Source organism: Epinephelus fuscoguttatus, linkage group LG15 (genome assembly GCF_011397635.1).
Source record: "Epinephelus fuscoguttatus linkage group LG15, E.fuscoguttatus.final_Chr_v1".
NCBI classification, from domain to species: domain Eukaryota; kingdom Metazoa; phylum Chordata; class Actinopteri; order Perciformes; family Serranidae; genus Epinephelus; species Epinephelus fuscoguttatus.
In genome coordinates, this window is record NC_064766.1 from 30922795 (window position 1) to 30942925 (window position 20131).

At 41.2% G+C, this 20131-nt stretch overlaps 1 protein-coding gene and 1 long non-coding RNA gene across 2 annotated transcripts; one reads left to right on the forward strand and one right to left on the reverse strand.

Moving 5' to 3' along the window:
• The first annotated feature begins 214 nt into the window (after nt 1-214).
• On the forward strand, nt 215-14502 carry LOC125901998 (uncharacterized). The gene is made up of 3 exons (XR_007451052.1): nt 215-347; nt 8894-8941; nt 13148-14502. It is a non-coding gene; the product is annotated as an uncharacterized LOC125901998 (long non-coding RNA).
• Nucleotides 14503-18537: 4035 nt separating this feature from the next.
• On the reverse strand, nt 18538-19548 carry ccl20a.3 (chemokine (C-C motif) ligand 20a, duplicate 3). The gene is made up of 4 exons (XM_049598128.1): nt 19383-19548; nt 19145-19253; nt 18959-19033; nt 18538-18837 (listed from the first exon to the last, which is right to left on the reverse strand). Exons 1-4 carry the CDS (start codon nt 19456-19458, stop codon nt 18789-18791), a joined length of 309 nt encoding a protein of 102 aa, XP_049454085.1. The 5' UTR covers nt 19459-19548; the 3' UTR covers nt 18538-18788.
• Between the last annotated feature and the right edge of the window lie 583 nt (nt 19549-20131).

Sequence of the window (20131 nt, forward strand, 5' to 3'; positions counted from 1 at the left end):
TCCCCACCCGGTTTCTCCTGAATAATACACGACGCCCCCCCCCCCCCTCCCCTCCCCATCCACCCTCCACCCTCCCCGCGTGGCCCCCGCCGTCCAATGGCAGACGCGCATTTTATCAAGCTATCTCCTCTGAGCCAATCCCGGTCCTCCCGGTGATCCCTGTAAACCGGATGCCCTCCCTCCTGCATCTCAAACAGACGTAATCTGTGGATCAGAGAGGCAGGCGCTCAGTCGGTGTAGAGTTGGGCTCGGACGGAAGTGATGAGAGTGAAAATACCCTGTGTGACAGACTTGAAGAAATGGCATCGGCAGGACAGTGAATCCTGCTGATTCACAAGAAGAGGAATGTAAGTATGCCATCATGTAAAATGCATAAAGTATGATCTAAAAATTGTGACGCGTTGCTTTGTTAAATCCAGAAATTGTGCAAACTGCAAAAAAAAGGGAAATGCTTTTTTTAATTTATTCATTAATAGAAACAAAGTGTGGGTTTTCTGCTGATTAATGCACATGGACTGAATGTGAAACTGTGACAATGTGTGACGGGGTCTGGGTTGGCGCTCGGTACTAATGAGGCGTCTCCAAAATGAGCGCATGTGAAACATGCCAGCGGACAGAAAAGCGTGTCTTTCATCGGTCATTTCATAAGAGCATCCGTGTGACTCGAGGAAAAACGTGATTTCCGACCGGTCCGCGCGACCTTCTTTTGCACACTTCCAACTTTTACACAGCTCCGCGCGACGCATCGATGGTACACAGTGTACAGATAAATGCTTGTTTCCGCTGCTTGGAAAGTTTGAACGCGATGTTTAAACAGCCAGTGCGGCCCAAAGGAATCCTGGTGGGAGCCTCCCAAACAATATAACTTTGATTCATTTCACTCAGCAGACAGTCTGCTGCTCCTATTGGGCCTGAAAGTCGGCGAACACTGATAAATGGTGGCTATTATTTTCCAGCTGAACAATGCGCACCGGCTTTGTGCGGACCATCTGTCATTGTATCGACATTACCAGCAGCCCTCCTGCCCCGGAGAATCCGAGTGAGACACCTGAAGAGCGAAAGCAGACAGCGATCATTCACAGCCGCCACCCGTCTCTCGCCATGCCGTGACTCATGATGTGATCCGTCGGTGTCTGTGTGGATGGGTGCGTAACGAAGCCAGGAAATGAACAGAAAAACAAACTGGTGCAATTAAAAATGTTTAGTGTTTCGTGGAAAGGTGCAGAGCAACACGCCCGCATGACTTGTGTCTTTCAAACGCAGACAGGAATTGGAATAGTGTAAGTAGACTACTTGCGTGGCTTTGCGCATCCTGAATTCTCGGAAACAGTCTGTGCGCATCTGACTTCCTCCCGGAATTTGGGCCTCCAGCACATGGCAAAAAACAGCCAGACTGCCATTTTCAGGGTGGGCACTCTGAGAGGATGCACTGACCAAATAAACATCACGAGCGGTACAGTTTTTTTTGGTGTACTCAGCCTGACCCTGCAGGTAATTTAATGCAGCTGAGACTATCTTTCTTTAGACTTTCGAAGCTGCCGTGCTCAGTCTCTCTGCGTGCAGTGCCAAGCACTAATATGCCTTAAGGTTAATGAGGTAGCCTCCATAAATTCTTCTGCCATTTAGATTATGGAAGGTCTAGACGCTTAGTGCAGCACTACATTTTACTGGCTATGGATTGTACACAGCTTGCTCTAATGAAAAATGCATGGCTATTTATTGAAGAACAAACATTTACCTTAATGCAGCTTGAACTTTATTTTTTTTGGTACATAATCCACTGGGTGGAAAAATATCTGTATTATGTTAATAGAGAAATGCACAGTGGTGCTGATAGGTGCTGATGTGCTGTGATGGCCTCACTTCCGTCCCTCTCAGGCCTGAGTTGCATATAATTCACTTTGTACCTCATGAAGAGAAAAAGCAGCATCCTCCTGCTCCCTCGCAGCAAAGAGCAGCGCGAGTGCATATCTGCTGTAGGGCCTTAATTCAGTTTGGAGTTGCTCTCAGCTGAGTGAATGGAGCAAAGCCCTCTGTCTCCCCCTCCTAATGTTGCACGAGGCAGAGGGCCGGTTGCATGTTGGCTTATCTTATCTCCTGCTGGAGCTATGATCATCATTCCTGTGCATCTCATCATCACCCGAGACGAGCTTCATCAACCTGCAATTATGTCGAGAAGCAACCTGCCATCACGGTGGAGAGGCCCTCAACCGCTCGCCACCGCCGGTTCCTCCACATCATCGCCTCCTCCTCCTCGCAGAACAGTTCAAATTAAAAAATAATGCTCCTATTGTTTTTGTTAGGCGGTGAAAATGTAATGTTGTTAGCATCAGGGAGTCCCATCTCCCACCGTCACATGACTCCCAGCAGACACCCAGCTCCTTCCCTGCTGCCATCAAACGTAGAACGCACAGATGAGGAGGAAGGGGGAAAAAAAGCTTACACACTTGCTTCCCCCCCTTTTTCAATCATTAAAATACAACATGCAAACTTTTAATTCATTATTTCTGAGTCATCTGGAAGACATAAAAAGCACAGATGCCCGAGGGATAATGACCTTAATTTATAGAAGTGGAGCTGGGTAATGCCTGTGTTGTTTTTTCACGTAAGACTTTGTTGTACATTCATAGGTTAGAACATGTGCTCCAATACTAACATGAAAGTATCAGAGGACTTTTATTCTGACAATATTAAAGACATTTTTGCTATACACTGATGCAATAAAGGCACAAATTGGTGCTTAGAATTCACCAGAATGCAGGAAATTAAGGTTTTAAAGCTCAAAATCATGCCCCTCCCCCTTAATATTGAAACAAAACCTACACTCTCGTTCACATCTATAGATCCAAAGCGAAATATCTAATAGCAGATGTTCACCACACACACACTTGGCCTCATGCATTACAGGTAAATGAAGTCAAGGGTTGAACGAGTTCACAGCAGCAGGACCCTGCGTGTCCATATGTGCGTGTTTGTGCTTCCCTCGAGTGTGCTGTTGCAGTGTTGGGTAAATGGAAAGGTTAGGCAGTGCAGACCCCTGCCCCCTGCCCCAGGCATCTTGACATACTGCCTATCTAGCTGAGTGGATGACCTCTGACCTCTCGTCTAGCCAAAGGCGCGGGTCTGCTCGGGTCAAGCCAGGTGGCTTTCAAGAACCCATTGGCCCGTTCAGGAGCACACATGACATTTGAACTCTTTCCACTTTGGGACCAAACACGTTCTTTTGGTTAATTAAGAAACCCTTACGGCTTGTGTGTGACTGTGCGTAGATATGTGTGTGTGTTGCAGGTAAATTTATAAATCAGAGAACACAGATTAAGAGGTGAGGGAAGCCTGTTAAAACCTGTCAAACTCGGAACATCTGCTCTCTGATGTAATCTGATTTTAGCCCTCTTCTATGCTTAATGAAGTCAGACACTTGTCCAAACAGTTTGATGCTTCAGGAGCTCATTTTATCTAGAAGCTCGCACTCAAATTTTTCCTCGAAATAACAGATATTCCAGTAAGTTGTCACACACTCAGGCCCGCCATTAGATTTCACTCTGGGTTCATTTATGAGACGTTACAGCTGTCGTGCGGCCGCTTTTAATCATGAAGTGTGGTAGCTGTAAGACAAAAACACTGCATTAGTCCCGATCTTGTCACAGCTGAGAGAAAACAGCCCGTCTCGATTCTGTCACAACATGCTCTCTATTGTATCGCCATGCAAGAAACTCCCCATGGAAATTTTGGAATCTTTCCCATTGTTCCTAAAGGAAAGGGGGCTTTCATATGGAAGTGGGGAACGCCAGGAAATGACAGGCATTCTTTGTGGACTATTTGAAAATAAACTTATGGGTCCTTGCTTCCCCCTCGACAGCTAGGCAAAAACTAGAAATAAGAAGAGAGGATTATGGTCTTAAAAATCCCTCAATGGCTTTTTCACTTTCTCATGTTTCCTGCTGCAATTTGTCCCGAAAGTATATTTTCGTATTCGGCGTACTGGAGACATGCCATCAGAGTTTCAGCTAAAGAGCTTTTGTCAAGGGCTTTTCACTCTTTTCTCTACAGTTTCCTGAATGGGTGCATTCTTATTTTCCTCCTTATTTGTCCTTATTTTGCCTTATCTTTTCCCCTGGCTTTAAACACAACCCTGCTGCTTGAGCTCTGCTTTATGAGGTGTGACAGTGAGGTCTGGTTGCCGAGGCAGTCCGTGTGGACTGGAACGTTAAAGCTTTACATTCAGCCGGCTGCGGTCGGGTTTGGGGAGGACTTAAACTCACTTCACCCCTATACAGTGCCTCGTATACAGGAACTGCCTTCATTCTGCTGAGCTGGCATGAAAGTGCAGAATTGGAGGGAGGAGAGAAAAAAAAAGGAGAAAAAAGCACACATTAGACGTGCCTTCCTTAACCTCAGAGTCCTTAATTGCACACATACAGTTGCTACCTTTAATAAGGATGAAAAAAAGAGCAAAGAAAAGTAAAAACAGGTGGTGGTGATTTAAAAATCATACATAACATTTTTTTCCTTCAGAGTCAACAACATCTTTTTGAAGTGGAGTTTGGCACCAGGTGTTCATAGTTCAACCTCCCTCTCCTTCCTTTTGAGATTTAATAACAGGTTTTATTTAACAGGCTCCTTTTTTTTTTTCCCTGAGCTGGTCAGTCTCGCCGTACCTCAGATTAACACTCACACCTTACCCCCACCCTCATCTCTCTCTCTTCCTCCTCCTCCTCCTCTTGTTGTTTTTCCCACCAGGCCAGTGGTAGTTCCCAGGTATTTGACCAGTGTAGCGTGGCTGGGAGGCTGGTTGTTCTGTCCTCTGTGAGACAAAGGCAGCGTGCCTCAAGGAGAGGGATGAAAGGAAACGGGGCTGTGCAGCCACTCCTTTTTACAATGGGAAACCTCCTTAGTGAGGTTGTAGAGCAAATAACCACCTTCTCTCTTCCTTTTTTTTTTCTCAACAAGCACCGAGACCGAGAGTGTGTCTCTATCTTTTGTAGTGTGTGTGTACGTATAGATGTGAGTTTGTGCGCGCAAAGCAAAGAGGAAGGGGTATCCTTTATGTCTGCATAGAATGTTTTTAAGCTTTCTCTTCCCTACACCTGCTTAGTGTGAGGCGACAGATGGTGCCTCTCTTGTTGAAGATGTTTCCTGTTTTAAGGTTTGTTTTTGTTGTGGTTTAAACTGTATGAAGGGGGTTAGAAAATGAGGGAGAGACGTATAAAAGAAAGCTTTTAATGATGTAAATGATGCTGGAGTGGTCCAGTTTCATCAGCTGGGCAAAAAGACAAAATTTTAGACATGACGTTTCAGTTTTTTTTCTCTATTAGTGATAAAATTTTTGATTTTAATGACATTCAAATCCTTTACTTATGCAACAGTGGCACTACATCAGCTTTTTTTTTTTTGGAGGTGAAACAACTAAGAGAAAATAATTCACCAACTATTTTGACAATTAATTCATAGTTTTTCAGGCAAAAGTGTGAAATGTTTTCTGATTGAAGCTTATTAAATATGACAGTTTGCTACTTTTCTTTGTCATTAATGATGGTAAATGAAGAGTTTTGGGTTTGGGGCTGTTGGTTGGACAAAAGAAGCAATTTGAAGATTCATTTTTCACAATTTTTTTAAGTGTTAAGCAATAAATTGTGAAAATAATCACACATTACTCAATAAGGAAAAAAATCATGAATTACTTGATGCATTTATTTTTGGAGAGTTTACACATGCACCATATATGAGCTTATGTGTTTTGCATGTAAAAATCTTACGTTTTTTCCAAAAATCTTTCATCAATCAATCAATTTCAGCTGAAATGTTGAAGACGACAAGTACAAAGCATCACAAGATGAAAAAAGTGAAATAGGAAAAATGTATTCATGCACAGTTTCTGAGCAAAAAATTTTTGTTACTTCCCAGATTTATCGTTCATTGACACGTTTGTATCGTAGTCGTTAACAATATTTCGCCACATTATGACGTGTTTACAGATGACGCTGAATTATACACACAGTGCGTCTCTGGCTGCTCTAACCTACCAGCGCTCAGTCTAGTGTTATCATCTCGGGTGGTAGTCAGGGGGAGGGAGCGGAAGCCGCGGGAGTCTTTTATGGCTCCAGCTCCAGAGACAACCTGTTCTCAGGCACTTCTCTTCTGGCACTTTTTTATGACATCATAAATTCCTCCATTTCCTCTGACCAGCCCTAGGTGGATATAAAGGACATACCTGGCCAGTAATTGTCTGTCTGGCCCTCTCATCTGTCAGTCTCCTTCTACTGCTGGTGACTTCCTCCAGAGCCAGACTCTCAGACTGCCTGAAGATACTCTCAGATCTCTTAGATCTGGACGGTGGACCAATAAAAACAGTGGTTTATTTGATGAGCGATAGGGCAAAGACGTTTTCTTCTTGGCGCCTTTTACTGCATCTTTGCTGGTCATTTAGGTCAGCGAGGAGAGTCAGACTGGCACCCACGTTACAGCGCGGCCTCCCTGCGTGCATGTGCACTTCTGAACGACAACAACAGCCCACTCTCGGACCTGTTGATACCTTTTGTTTGTTGAAGTCTGAGGATGAAGAGCAGAAAAGAAAGGATTAGGGGAAGAAAGAGGAGGGTTTTTTGGGGTGGGGAAAGGAGAAGCCCTTAGGAACATTCAACGTTCACATTCATCTGATACACGGCTGGGGCTCCTCGGGGAGGCTGGAACAATACGCGCACCAGCACGACAACATTCTTTGGGGTTAAAAAGGTCAAGGGTCACCCAACGACCCCACCCTGCCAATCAGTCCCAAGGCACTAACTCTGTGCCTTTTTGTTTTTGGTTTATGTCTTCGCACTTGTTGAACAGACTCTGCACCTTGTGTCACAATGTGCCCTTTGCTCTCTAATAGACTAGACTGGCATGGAGCACTTTCACACTGTCTTAGTGTTCATTAACAGGTAGTTTAAATGCGCACGTTCTGCTACAGAGGAGGAGAAAATAAATTTGCTGAGAGCTGCACAGACCTTCAAATTAAGTTACATTCTTTGGCCTAGTTTGCCTGACAATATACGTTTTTAGAGTTATGTCTTCAGCCTATGTCACATGTAATATCCCAGCCAGATGTTTGGCAAGCTGAGATCCATATATGCTTTAAAAAGAACCACCACAAAGCAGCCAAACTGTAATTATCCATAGTTTGAATAGATTTAAATGGCCACTTTATATAATGAACCCACCAGGGTCAAATATTAGCCCGAGGGCACTGGAGGTCCTCAGAGTTTTTCCTCCCTTATGAAAAATCCGGGTTCATTTTTTTTCCCCGAACACCACAGCACACTTCAAATAAAGTCTGAAGGCTGCCATTAAAGTGGAGCATATGCATGTGTAGGCATGGAGTGGCGTGTGAGGCCCCTACAGGCAGACTGCGGGTCTGTTAGTCATTACGGCTGAATGTACAGTATACAGTGGACATGCAGCTACATTAAAGTCTCGCCCACAGCCACATCAGACCACCCAGAGACACACCACTGGCACTTCCTGCACCATCACTCAGCCTTGAGGGAAAAGCCCGTTTTGGGATTTCCGGAGGATGCACTGGACATTAATTGTCGTCGTTGTTGATTAGGAAACTTTTGAGAGCAAATCACATTAACTGTGAGGTTCTATGAGAGATGGTCAGATTCCCAGAAAGCTTTTTTCCATAGAATGTAAAAATCAATCTCCAGCAGTGGCCTCTATGGACTAGTTGAAAACTTTGTCAGTATGGAGAGTTAAGGAATCACATACTGATAAACTTTGTTTTCTTATTTTAATTCTAAAGTTACAAACTATCTGATTTGCACTGAATAATACCAGCACACTTAACATTTTGAGTTCCACAACAATCCTCTTCTACTATGTACCTTTACATGTTAGGCAATTCATTGATCTTTGAATAGGCTGGTTGTCCTTTAATTTGAAGGGGCACATTTATTGTATAGAACAAAACATCTACTGGAAACAAGCCTTCTCAAGTATAGGGGAAACTCGACCCATTTTCATTAAGATATCTTGAGGTGAGAGTTCAAGGGACCACTTTGAAAATGGCCTTGCCAGTTGTTCCCTTGCCAAAATTTAGCCTAAATTTGGAGCATAATTTTCCCGACAAGCTATGCCGACATGGTTGGAACCAATGGCGAGTCATTGTTCTTCAAATAAACATTTTCTTCATGGCCGTGACACACCAAGCTGAGTCGGCCATTGAACAATGTCAGGCCATTGGTGAGCGTCTGTCGCGCTAGTTTTTGCAGTGTGTCCTGCACCATTGGCTCTCGTTCAGCCCTTGTTGGCTTGATAATGGCTTGGCTTCAATAGGCGACGGAGATGCAGAGCTAGTGGTGAGTGAATTCACTCAGACTGGCAGCTCAGCTTAGCGCACGAGAAGAGAAACAGAAGTGAGGAAAGTAAACAAACGGCTAAAATCAAGAGTGTTCATCGAAACTAACTTGTGATATTAGGTAAGATTAGTTTTCCAGCCATTGAGCTCTTTAGCAGAAACCGTTTGTAGTTAGTTTGTGTTATTGTTCACTGGAGTGCAGTAAATATCAGTTGTGCTAACTGGCTAACTAGAGTCTTGAATCTGTTCTGTTGGTCTTCTTCTTTCTCTTTATGAATGGTATGGAGAGTTATTTCCTCTCACACAGTTGACTGTTGTCTTTGTGGTGTGTTAAATGTGCAACTTTTTGGTGGCAGTACAGGGAACATGACACGGTGCAACAGTAAGCCTTCATTGTTGTTAGTTCTTTGATGTCTGTGCCGTTAAAAGATATATATACAGCTTTAATTTGAAGGCTCCCCTGCCCCCGCCCTTGACTGCACCACTGATCTCACGCACATTTATTTGCCTCTAACTGTTTTGTGTTTATCTGCTTTTGTCTTCTCTCTATAGGTGTTCACTTCCTGATGTGTGCGACTCCATGAAGATCACTTCCATCAGGTATACGGCACATCATCATTAAAACAGCTTCATAAAATCCTTAGTTTCTCCATTTCTGAATATCCTCCATGTGTCACATTCTTTTGTCCTCTTTCTTGGCGGAGAGGCATCACAGAAAGATGACTATAAAGCTCCCCGAATTTTTTATCCCGCGCACTAAATCGGCTTACAGTAGAGGAAGGAGACATTGCTCTCTATTAGTCTGCAGCTAGAAATGAAAGCCTATCTGGCTGCAGCTGTGGAGGAGCTCCAAAGATGGGGACGTTTATTGTCGGGAACAAATAGAGGCCTTTTAATTTTGTCTAGCAGCTGACGCCTCTCCCCACCCACTCCTCCAAAACCGCTTTTGTCGGTAATGTAGAGTGGCCTGCTCAGGCAAGAGCGGGAGACCATGAGAGTTTCGTAGCACGGCAAAAAAAAAAAAAAAGAAAGTGTAGTAGAGTTTGTCGGTGATAGGCTCGGGGAGAAAAGGCCCGGCTGTTTGCCATATGATGTAATTATCTGCCATTTCAGAAGATTATCTCCCTCCATCAATATAGTGTTTAAATGTGTATATGTATGTGAGTGTGTGTGAGTGTCTGTGTGTGATTTGATCTCTGGTTTTGAACCCCTGGTGTAACGCTGAGACTCTGTGGCCTGCAGCTTGGCCCCTCATTTAAGCTGGGTTAGCTATGATCTCCCCCCCTCTAACCCCAATCCCTCCCCCCTCTGTGATCCCTCCCACACACACACACATACACACACGTATATACAGAGTCTCTCAACACAAAAGAAATATTCAGCTGTAGAGAGGGGGTCCCTCAGAGGGCGCGACATTGAACTGGGGGGGATTAAGAAGAAATGGCTGGCTGACACTGGGGTTGCCATGGCAAAGCCCCCCTTTTCTCCTCTCCCTCGACCCCTCCGCCTATTTTTCGTTTTAGGTCTCATTGTGGGGTGAGGTGTAAGTGTGTGTGTGTGTGTGACTGTGATAGAGTGGGGAAGATGTAATATGGCTTATGAATTTAGTCTCTTATCTGAGCTGCTTCACCCTGAGAGAGAAGAGACTTCTAGTTCACATGCTGCAGTTCAGACACCCGGAAAAAAAAAAAGAAGAAGCAAAAAACGGTCTAAAAACGAGTGTTTTATGATTCGTACTAAGTGGCTGTAAATTTTATGCTACATTTCAGGACATTATGTGACGACATATTTCTTGTTCTACGATCATACAAATTAATTTGTACATTTTTACATATTCATAAAGGAGAGCGCGCCATGAAAGAATGCAGAGGCAATAATTCAGAGGCCCAGACAAAAACCAAACTGTCTATTTCATGACCTTCTGAATTATAGCTGCCGTAGCGTGATGCATTACTCATCCATTGTAGTCAGTGTGTGATCATGCTAGCCTGACGTCTGCCTCCCTCAGCAGAGTAATGGATGCAGGTCTAGCCTGCTCAATGACATCAGCACCCTAAGCCGATGAAACGGTGCGTTGAATGACCATAGATCAGCGTTTACCATCCTGACGTCAGCCCCCGGTCTGCGCAGCAGTGCGGTGACACTGTCGGGAGTTGTTCCCCAGCGATGGGCTGCTCCTGACAATGGGAGCTCTCAGCCTGTGGTCGGGCGATGGCTGGGGTCTGAAAAGCTTGGCTGCACAGTAGGACATCGCAGCATTGTTCTCAGGACTAGATGTCCATATGAACCGTGGCAGGCTCCGAGATATTTCTGATATTGTTTTGAGCAGACAAAGAGGGATTTCTTTAAAATACAAAAGTTCATTTTTTAAAACATGTTTAAAACATTTATGTATATATTTTTAAAACTCATGAAAGGGTCAGTTCACTCAAATTACATTTTGTCATGTAATTATAGTGTTATTAATCCATGCAAATAGTTGTGGATTCATTTGTGTCTTTGACTTTCCTCCCCCCAAAACAAAAGAGGTGATAGAGATCGTGTTTGTGAGGCTCATTGTATTGAAAAACGACGTTTAACGTCCCTATAAAAAGTGTTTTGTGGATCATTTACAATAGGGGATTTGTTTCTGGAAAGACGTGCTGTTTTTAGGGCTGGGTAAAATATTTATATTATCTTAAGTATCATGATATGAGACTAAAATACCGTCTTCCATTTAGGATATCACAATCTTGAAACTGTAATGTAAAGTAATGTAATTCTCTAAACTAACCAGACTGTTCTATTATTTTCCTTTACCCACTTAGGCATTATGTCCACATTACCGGTGTAAATATTTTGTCAAAGCAGCAATAGTAATTACTACAGTATTATTGTAATATCAAATATCGAGGTATTTGGTATAAAATATTGTGATATTTGATTTTCTACATATTGCCCAGCCCCCATTTTTTAAAAAAATGTTTCCCTTTTATTTTTATTTGGAAAAGGCAGTATCATAGAGTGCACAAAATCCTTTAGATTTCTTCACATAAAACCTTTTTCCAGTTTTTTTATATACATATATGCATAAGCACAGAATCAGGGAAGAGCAAAAATGACTGTAGGCCACAACTTAGTCCTCAGGAAAACTTTCAGTCCTCCATCTTCACTTCCATGAGTGCACACACATGTATACTCCTCCCCATGTACATGTTTAACACATCTCTACACATACACATCTGTTTTCATCTGCATATCCACTTGTATACAATAGAGCTGCAACAATCAGTCGATTAATTGATTAGTCAAACGCGAGGAAATTATTCGCCAGTTAACTTGATAATCAATTTATTGTTTCAGTCATTTATCAAGCAAAAGCGCCAAATATTTATTGGTTGTAGCTTCTTAAATGTGAAAATCTGCTGCTTTTCTTTGACATTTATGATGACGCATGTCTTCGGACTGTTGTTTGGACAAAATAATCCATTTAAAGATGTCACTTGTCATGAAAATTTCACAATTTTATAAACATTTTATAGACTCAACTAAATGATTAATCGTGAAAATGATCGGCAGATTAATTGATAATGTAAATAATCTTTACTTGCAGCCATAGTTAACAGCCCACATACTTACCTTGATCTGTCCACAATTTGCCCATCACACACTGTTTAAAACTTGTATAAAAACTGTAAAACTAAAAACGTTAAATGTAAAAATACACATATACATATTTACATTAGATCTAAGGAAGATTATTTTAACAAGACTTGGGCAGTATTAAGGTATATAGGGGTATTTAGAAGTCCTGAAGTTAGATTTTCAGTGCTACTCTTTTATTAAACTGACATGGACATGCTGTATTGAGGCAATGTAATGTACAGCACCAGCCACCAGAGGTCAGTCTCTACTGCTGGGACAAGCAGCTGAGCTGATATATGGCAACTCTGAGTAGTGGGGATAATGTCACAGGACTACTAAAAAGCCAAACAGCAATGGTAGAAAGAGACGGCAGGAAAAAGCAGTGATAGAGCCAGAATATTTTTACATCTACACTAGGGCTGCCACGATTAGTCGACTAATCGATGACTAATCGACTATTAAAATAATCGGTGACTATTTTAGTAGTCGACTAATCAGTTTGAGTCATTTTTCATAGAAAAGTACAATAAAAGTATCCCAAAATACTCTTATTGCAGCTTCTTACGTTGAAATATTGGCAGCTTTACACACTCTCCCACGACAGTGAACTAAAACAAGACACTAGATGACATAACTTTGGGGTTTGGGCAAGACAGACCGACATTTTTCAACATTTTAACACATTTTTCGATGAAATGATTAGTCGACTAATCGAAGAAATAATCGACAGATTAGTTGACAATGAAAATAATCGTTAGTGGCAGCCCTAATCTACACACAACTGTGTGAGTAGCATTGTATTGTAGGCTAGATGATGTTAACATGATACAGTGACTTCTACCACCACAAAATCAGCTTGTACTATTTATTTATTTATTTATACAGCTTTTATTTTTTCATTTATGAAATGTTAGTGGAGAGATACGGATTCTGCTCGTAATGGGGTTATAAATACCACATTTTGTTGTTGAATTGTTGCATATTTTGTTCCTCAATGCTGTTCTGTTCACCTCTGTTATAATCGGGTGACAGCAGAAATCTCAGAGACAGAGATCTAAAAACCTGTGCAAAAAAAGAAACCCAAAATTAGTTGTTTTTGCAGTTTAAGGTGAACTGACCCTTTAAAGACAAATATGCTGCACGGCATCAGTGCTAACAACTTCCTCTTCATCTGTGTTTCAGATGCTGTTACGGCCAATTTTGAAGTGAAGATGAAAGACTTCAGTTCCTCTGATTAATGAGGTGGTGGTAATGCAATAAAGCAGATCCTCTCAGTTTATGCTCCAGCTTATACACACAGCGTGATCATGTATAACATAACCAGAGACATGTTTGCCCTGTGGACAGTGGACTCATTCTGCCACTGTCCTGTGTCATTATGTCCCTCTGCTGAGCGACCTGACCTCTGGGGTTTGAGCGATGTCCCCATCCTCGCCCGCCCCCCTCCCCCCACTCGTCTGACTGTCTGTCCTCCCTCCTCTACGCCCTGCCTCGTCTTGTCAGCTCGGCTCACAGTCACACTCCTGCTCGCCTCGGTGAACATTCAACGCTGTCGGTGAGTTTTGGTATGGATCACATAAAAACCATCGACCGTTGACTGTGCCCCGAGGCCTGCTCTGACGACGACGACGACGGGAATGAGCGAAAAAAAAAAAAAGAACAAAAGGGCAAAGTGGGCGCATGCAAAACCCAGACACGAAGACACACACACATGCACAAAAGTGACACTCTGTTTCCACTGTACCCAAAGACCAAAGGTCACAATCAACATTCATTGCTGTCGCTGGGTTGGACTGTGTAGAAAAGCTCACTGAACAATGAGTGCAACTGTGGCCCAGATCTGCCTGACTCGCGTCTCAGCCAATCAGCCGACCGGATGTGAAACACTCTGATTTCTTTATTTATATACTTCTTGTTTTTCACTTCTATTTTCTCCTCTCTTCCTCCCTCCCCGGCGCTGGATAGTCTTCAGGGGAAGAGAGAAGGAGGGAGAGAGATAGAGACACAAATAGACTTCTGGCGGCTTGCTTGTCCTCATCCTCCTCTCCTCTCCTCTAATTGGTGGTTATGTGTGCAGCAAGGGGGAAGGAAGCGGAGTGAATGTGTAATCATTTGGAGTCTCTTCTCCTTTAGATGTTTCATCCCTCTCTTTTTTGTTTGTCTAATTATATACCGAGCTCAGTTAACTCTGTGTTAACGGCGCTGGCAAGAATGAGCGAGTGACAAAGAGAGGAAGGACAAGGGTGGGAGGGGGGCAAAAAAGGTGGAGAGATTATAGTGCCAGGAAAATTATTATCTAGTTTTTAGCAGATTTATTCTAATGTTCTCCCTGGTGGTGCTGCAAATGTGCCAGGATATACGCAATTTTCAAATGCAGAAAGAAGATTGTTTTCACCTTTCTGACTGAGGATGTCTCATTATCTGTGTTTGAGCTTCATGAGAGACTGTCTGGTTTCCTGCCTGCCTGCCTCTCTGTGTACGTGTGTGTGTGTGTGTGTGTGTGTGTGTGTGTGTGTGTGTGTGTGTGTGTGTGTGTGTGTGTGCGCGCGCACGTATGCCATGATAGAAGACCTGTCTGCTGATCTCAGAGTGCAATATGTTATTTTCTTTCTATACCAAAGCAGGCTGCTCCCTCATGGGAAAACACTCTCTATAACCTTGTCTTCCTTCAGACAGTCTGGGACCGGCGACGCTGCTGCCATTTCTCATTGTACCCAGCTGTAACAAGTCTCTGACACTATGTCCTGTGTCTGTAATTCATGTCATCCAAACACACAGTCGATCCATGTAGAAATGTGTTTAGGAAAGTATGACTGATTCATTAATTAATTCAATAAAGTTAACTCAGAATCCACGCATTAGTGTCTGGTGTGATTATTTACAGTGTTAATTCCACATATAACTCACAGAATATCTCTCCAGCTCCATCTTTCCATAGTCTCCATCACTCTTTCCTTCCAGTATGTACTCCCTCTGTCATTTAGTAACCCATGTCCATGTCCCTCCCTCCCCAGTCTCTCTGTATTATTCATAGAAAAGCACTCTGTACAGTGGTGCATGAACAGTGGAGGTGATGTAATAGTGGTTGCGAGCGTGGCTCCAGACTATCATTTGGGATGGATTCATGCGACACGAGAAAACACTCGTTTGTCCAGCCAGGGATTAGATGTAACAGTATCATTTTTTTTTACCATCTTAAAGTCATAAAGTTGTGTTTCAAAGAGCTGAAATCTACACGGGACGAGCCCAGCTGTGCAAAAAGAGAAGGAGAAAGTGCTGCAGCTAAAATGTCCTCATCATCATGTGATCCAGCGCTGGACATTAGACATGCTGCGTGATGAAAACATTTTCTGTCATGCTCAGAAACAACACTGAAACAGCAAAACTACTCAAAGTATTGCTGAAACATCATTTCACAGCACTTCCTCTGGGAAGTGATACTACCGCCACCTAGTGTTCAAATGTGAAATGCTGCCTGTACAAGTCTTGACAGTCTAAGGGGAAGAAAGAGGAAAAAAAATGCACATAATTATGTTGCATTCAAGAGATTAAGACAAGTAGAAATGTCTTAAAATGTCCCCTTAGCTTCTCAAAAGTAGAATATTTTCCCTTAATCTTAAAAGTAAGTTTTTCTAGGGCAACAGAGTGTGACAGTCCAGTGAGCCAGGCTAAATTAATAATCTTTTTAATGTGGAGTAACATCACAGTCTTGATTTTTAAATTTTAACCACTGGTTTTTACCTTCTTTTATCTCCCCTGTTCATTTTTATTCTATTTTATCTATTTATTTCCTCTCTTTTTATTCTATGGAGTTTTAATCATCTTATTTGTTAGTTTGTTCTGTTTTGGTTGGTTTGATTTTTTTGATATTTTATTGTCTTGTGTCTGTGTCATTTCAGTTTTGCCATGTGAAGCACTTTGGGCTGCATGTTTTGTATGAAAGGTGCGATATAAATCAAGTTGAGTTTGGGGCATACAGACAACTTAACACCTCTGACATGTGAAAGGATATCCAAAACCTCTATCCAGAAAACCTGCAGCCCAATAAGCAATGAAACAGCGTGCCCTTTATTCCACATTTATCACATATGTCAGGGGTACTGCGATTGGATTTATTTAACATGGTTGGAGTTACATATATTCTCATTATCCACTTATATTGGAGTCATTAAAAATGGGTGTTTATGGACCGTGTTTGCAAGCAGATTGCCTGCCAGTCCTCGACCGAGATTTTGCTATTTAAGTCCTCACACCGTGCAAGTCTCTTCATTGCTGAGGAGATCTGGGAGCCGTCCATGGTTGTTTTATAGAATCGTGAAATCAGGCCCCTCTTTGAGTGATGAGGTTCAAAGAGCTTTAACACGACTTCATGTATAAGAGGATCGTTCATTCTGTAATGTGGAAATGACAGTGAATATAGTGAGCATTTTCCCAATTTCTTTTTTGACATTTTACAGACTCCCATTAAAGGGTTTCTGGAAGATGTTTTTCTGTATCCACTGAGATGATCCGGGGACAGAGGGATGTTGTGTGCTTTAAAACCACCTGAGGCAAATTGTGATACTGGACTTGAAATAACATTTTGTACAGCCCTTTGAGGCATGCTTCATTTCTGTGCTACAGTTAACTTTGACTTGACTGAGCAGTTTGGGTATGAAATGTGCAATACGAATAAATTTGCTTTGCCTTGCCTAAATGATTAATAAATTAATCAATTGTGAAAATAATGTGCAGATTAGTTGATAATAAAATAATCACCAGCTGCAGCCCCTAGACAGCTCATTACTAGTTTTCACAGTAAAACCTATTTTATTTTTTAATTCTAATTTTATTTTTTATTGTATTTTATTTTTTTTTTTTAGTTAAATTTATTATTATTATTTTTTTACTTTAATGTTTTATTTAATTTTAATTTTAACTCGGCTCCTCAAGATACTGAACCCCAAATTGCTCCTGATGGCTGTTACATCGGTGTGTGTGCGCAAGTGAGTAGCAGGTGGCTCCTTGTATGGTAGCCTCGGCCACCTGTGTGTGACTGTGTGTGTGAATGGGTGAATGTGACATGTAGTGTAAAATCGCTTTGAGTAGTTGGAAGATGAGAAAAGCCCTATACAAGTGCAGTCCATTTACCATGTATTGTGGATCTACTTTATTAAGGTTATGTTTGATTTAAAAATGTATCCATGCTTGTAACACTGGTTTTGGTTTTGTATATTTTTATGCAGAGATGGGCACAAATACATCAGATAGTATCTTGTTACAAATACTTGCTCATCAAGTTTATGAAAATAAAATACAAAATATGGGAATGAGAAAAGATATTTTATGAAAATACAAGTAATTTCTAATTTGAAAATACCAAAATGCATTCTATACAAACCGATGTCATCACACTTTAGGCATCTATTAGCCTCAATATGAGTCTGACCTTAACCCTCCTGCCAGTTTCCTACATCATAGATTTGAAAAGGCCATTTAGGATCACTTGGAGGTTGGAGGCTGTAAATTCAGGATTATTTTCTACAATTGTTAATTTCTAATTTCTGTATTTAACCTTTATTTAACCAGGAAGTCCCATTAAGACTGGAAATCTCTTTAACAGGAGAGACCTGGCCGAGGTAGCAGCCAATCAAACCACATTTAAAATGCAACAAATACAACATATAATATAGAAATCCACAATAAAACAACAACTATTCAAACTAGTGGCCTCAAGAAAAACAAGCACATGTCTCTGTCACCACATTCCATGTCATCTTAACCCAGGGATATAAATGTGTCTTATTTTAGAATAAGATAATGTATTTCAAGTGTTCCAGGTACACAAATACAAGCTTATAGTGTTTTGTTACAAATTACATAGTAATCTTATCTGTCCAACAAAATACAAAATACACAAATAAGTATTTTAAACATGTTTAAATGAAATACTGCCTATCTCTGTTTATATGAAACTTTTACTGACTGACAGAAGAACAATTAGTTTGTCAAGATAAATCAAAATAGAAAGTTTCAAAATAGTGGAGAACAGAATCTATTAATCATATTATTATAATGAGAAATATATAATGAGAAATATAAAGATATTGATATGAAACTAAATTTCAGATACTCTATCTGTGTTTTATTTCATTGTGTATTAGCTGCTAGATGATTTCATAATAAGGCTGCTAAGTTCAAAGACACACTTTTACAGCAGTATTCCTCACTGCAGGAAATCACTGCCCTGTGACCTATAAATCAAAGAGCACTTCACTTCATTACAGCTGATGTCAGCATTTGTGTCAACATGGAAATACCTGTTCTGCTGCGTGCCTCGGACAAAAAGCTCCCATGACTTCCTCTTGCTGATGTCACAGGACTTTCACCACATTGTGTTTAACTATTAGCCATGATTTGATCGTGGGACACAAAACCTCCAGAGCTGGAATTTCTCACCGTGACAGAACAAACAAGGAAGTTAAGATAAAAGCTGTTATGCAGGGAAGCAAACACGTGTAGTAATGTCAGCTGCTCAGTCTGAACAACACACGCAGAGGAGTGTTTTCATTAAGACACCTGCCACATTTTTTTTTATACAAAACTTTAATGAGTCTATATTACAACATGTACAAATACAACATTTTAGAAAAACAAAGAATACAAAAATACTTCTATGCAATGCTCTTACAACTGAGCTGATGCCTATATTGCGTGACAAGTTCCAGTTGTTGAACCATCTTCAAACAGGAGTCTGCTGAATTATTAAACTGTGAAACATCATTGGTTACTGGATAACAGGTGAAGCTGAAGTTTGGTCTCTTCTTCGAAAAGCAGAATAACTTCACTCATGTTCGAGGGAGGTCTTGTTGTGAACCATTTGTGCTTTATTCCTGCAATGACAATACATCACGTTGTAATTTTAGCCGTACTCTTGAGAAAATAAGTCAAAACCTGCAGAATTATGATGTTTTTTAAAGTTATGTTACACAATTTCATTGCTTAAAATCTCACCTTAAACGGTTGACATAGTCCATCACCCACAAGAGAGCAGGATTGGTGCAGGCTTTGCCCTTCTTTGTGATGAAACTATCAATTAAAATGAAAGAAACAGAATGAATATTTATACATATATGATAAACAATAATGTTATGTGTCATGTGTTATGTATGCTGCGGTTGAGAGGGAAGAGATACTTACATGATGGCACTGATGGGACAATGCTCTGTGGTGGTCTGGAGCGAATACCCTTTGATTTTAATAAATGGTATTTTGGTTTTCGTGTAACTTCGGCAACATCCATGATACACTGTGGAAAGAAAAGATAATTAGACAAGAAAAGAAAAAGTAAATATGTCTATTATGAACCAGATTTGATGCGTTAAACTTAAATAACAAAACCAGCAATAAAAAGAAAGATAGAAAAAACAGTACACACCTGAAGACGCATCTGTGGCCAGCAGACACACTGCGAGCAGCGTGAACACTGTCACTGCAAGTTTCATTGACACCATGTCGTCCTCTTTGTTGGCAGCGGAGACTCTGAGCTGAGCTGTTGTCTCGTCTGTCTTCAGGTGGAGTCAGAGAGGGTTGTGCTGACTGAGCTGTCGATCACTGCTGCCTTTATACTCTTCAGCAGCAGCAGGAAACTTCCACTCTACTTCAAGTTGCATCACCGCAAAAATCCCCAATCACTTTTCCTAATGGAAGATAAAAAAGGGGAAGATGTGGGGGAATATCACACACAAACACACACACAGTAGCACTATTGTTAGTCACCTGTAAATAAGATAAAGTGCTGATTGTTTGTGTGGGTGCATGTTTAGTATTAAACACATGATAGGAATAGGAAAAACTCCAAGTAGGAAAAAATGTCATGTCTAAAAATTTGTGTTTAAAGGTTGAGTTTCAGAGGAAGAAATAAAAACAACCAGACTGATGATTCAGTGTTGTATATAAGTAAAATAATGTTGCTGTATTTTGGTTCAGCACAATAACATGATGGATATGAATCCAGCAGAATGGAGCAGAAACTCACTGGCACTCTGACAAAATATGAAAATATAAAGTATAAAAAAAAGAATTTAACTTTTAATTACAAACCACTGCAATAGATAAATATTCTGGGTGTTAGGTCACATATATTCGGTCTTTCCATCACCACACCTTGATACAACAAAGAGCGCT

Coding starts and splice junctions, on each gene's coding strand:
- ccl20a.3 (XM_049598128.1), bottom strand. CDS start 19,458: ATGGTGTCAATGAAACTTGCAGTGACAGTGTTCACGCTGCTCGCAGTG. Junction 19,254..19,382: donor GGCCACAGATGCGTCTTCAG/GTGTGTACTGTT, acceptor TTCTTTCCACAG/TGTATCATGGATGTTGCCGA. Junction 18,838..18,958: donor GACTATGTCAACCGTTTAAG/GTGAGATTTTAA, acceptor TTGTCATTGCAG/GAATAAAGCACAAATGGTTC.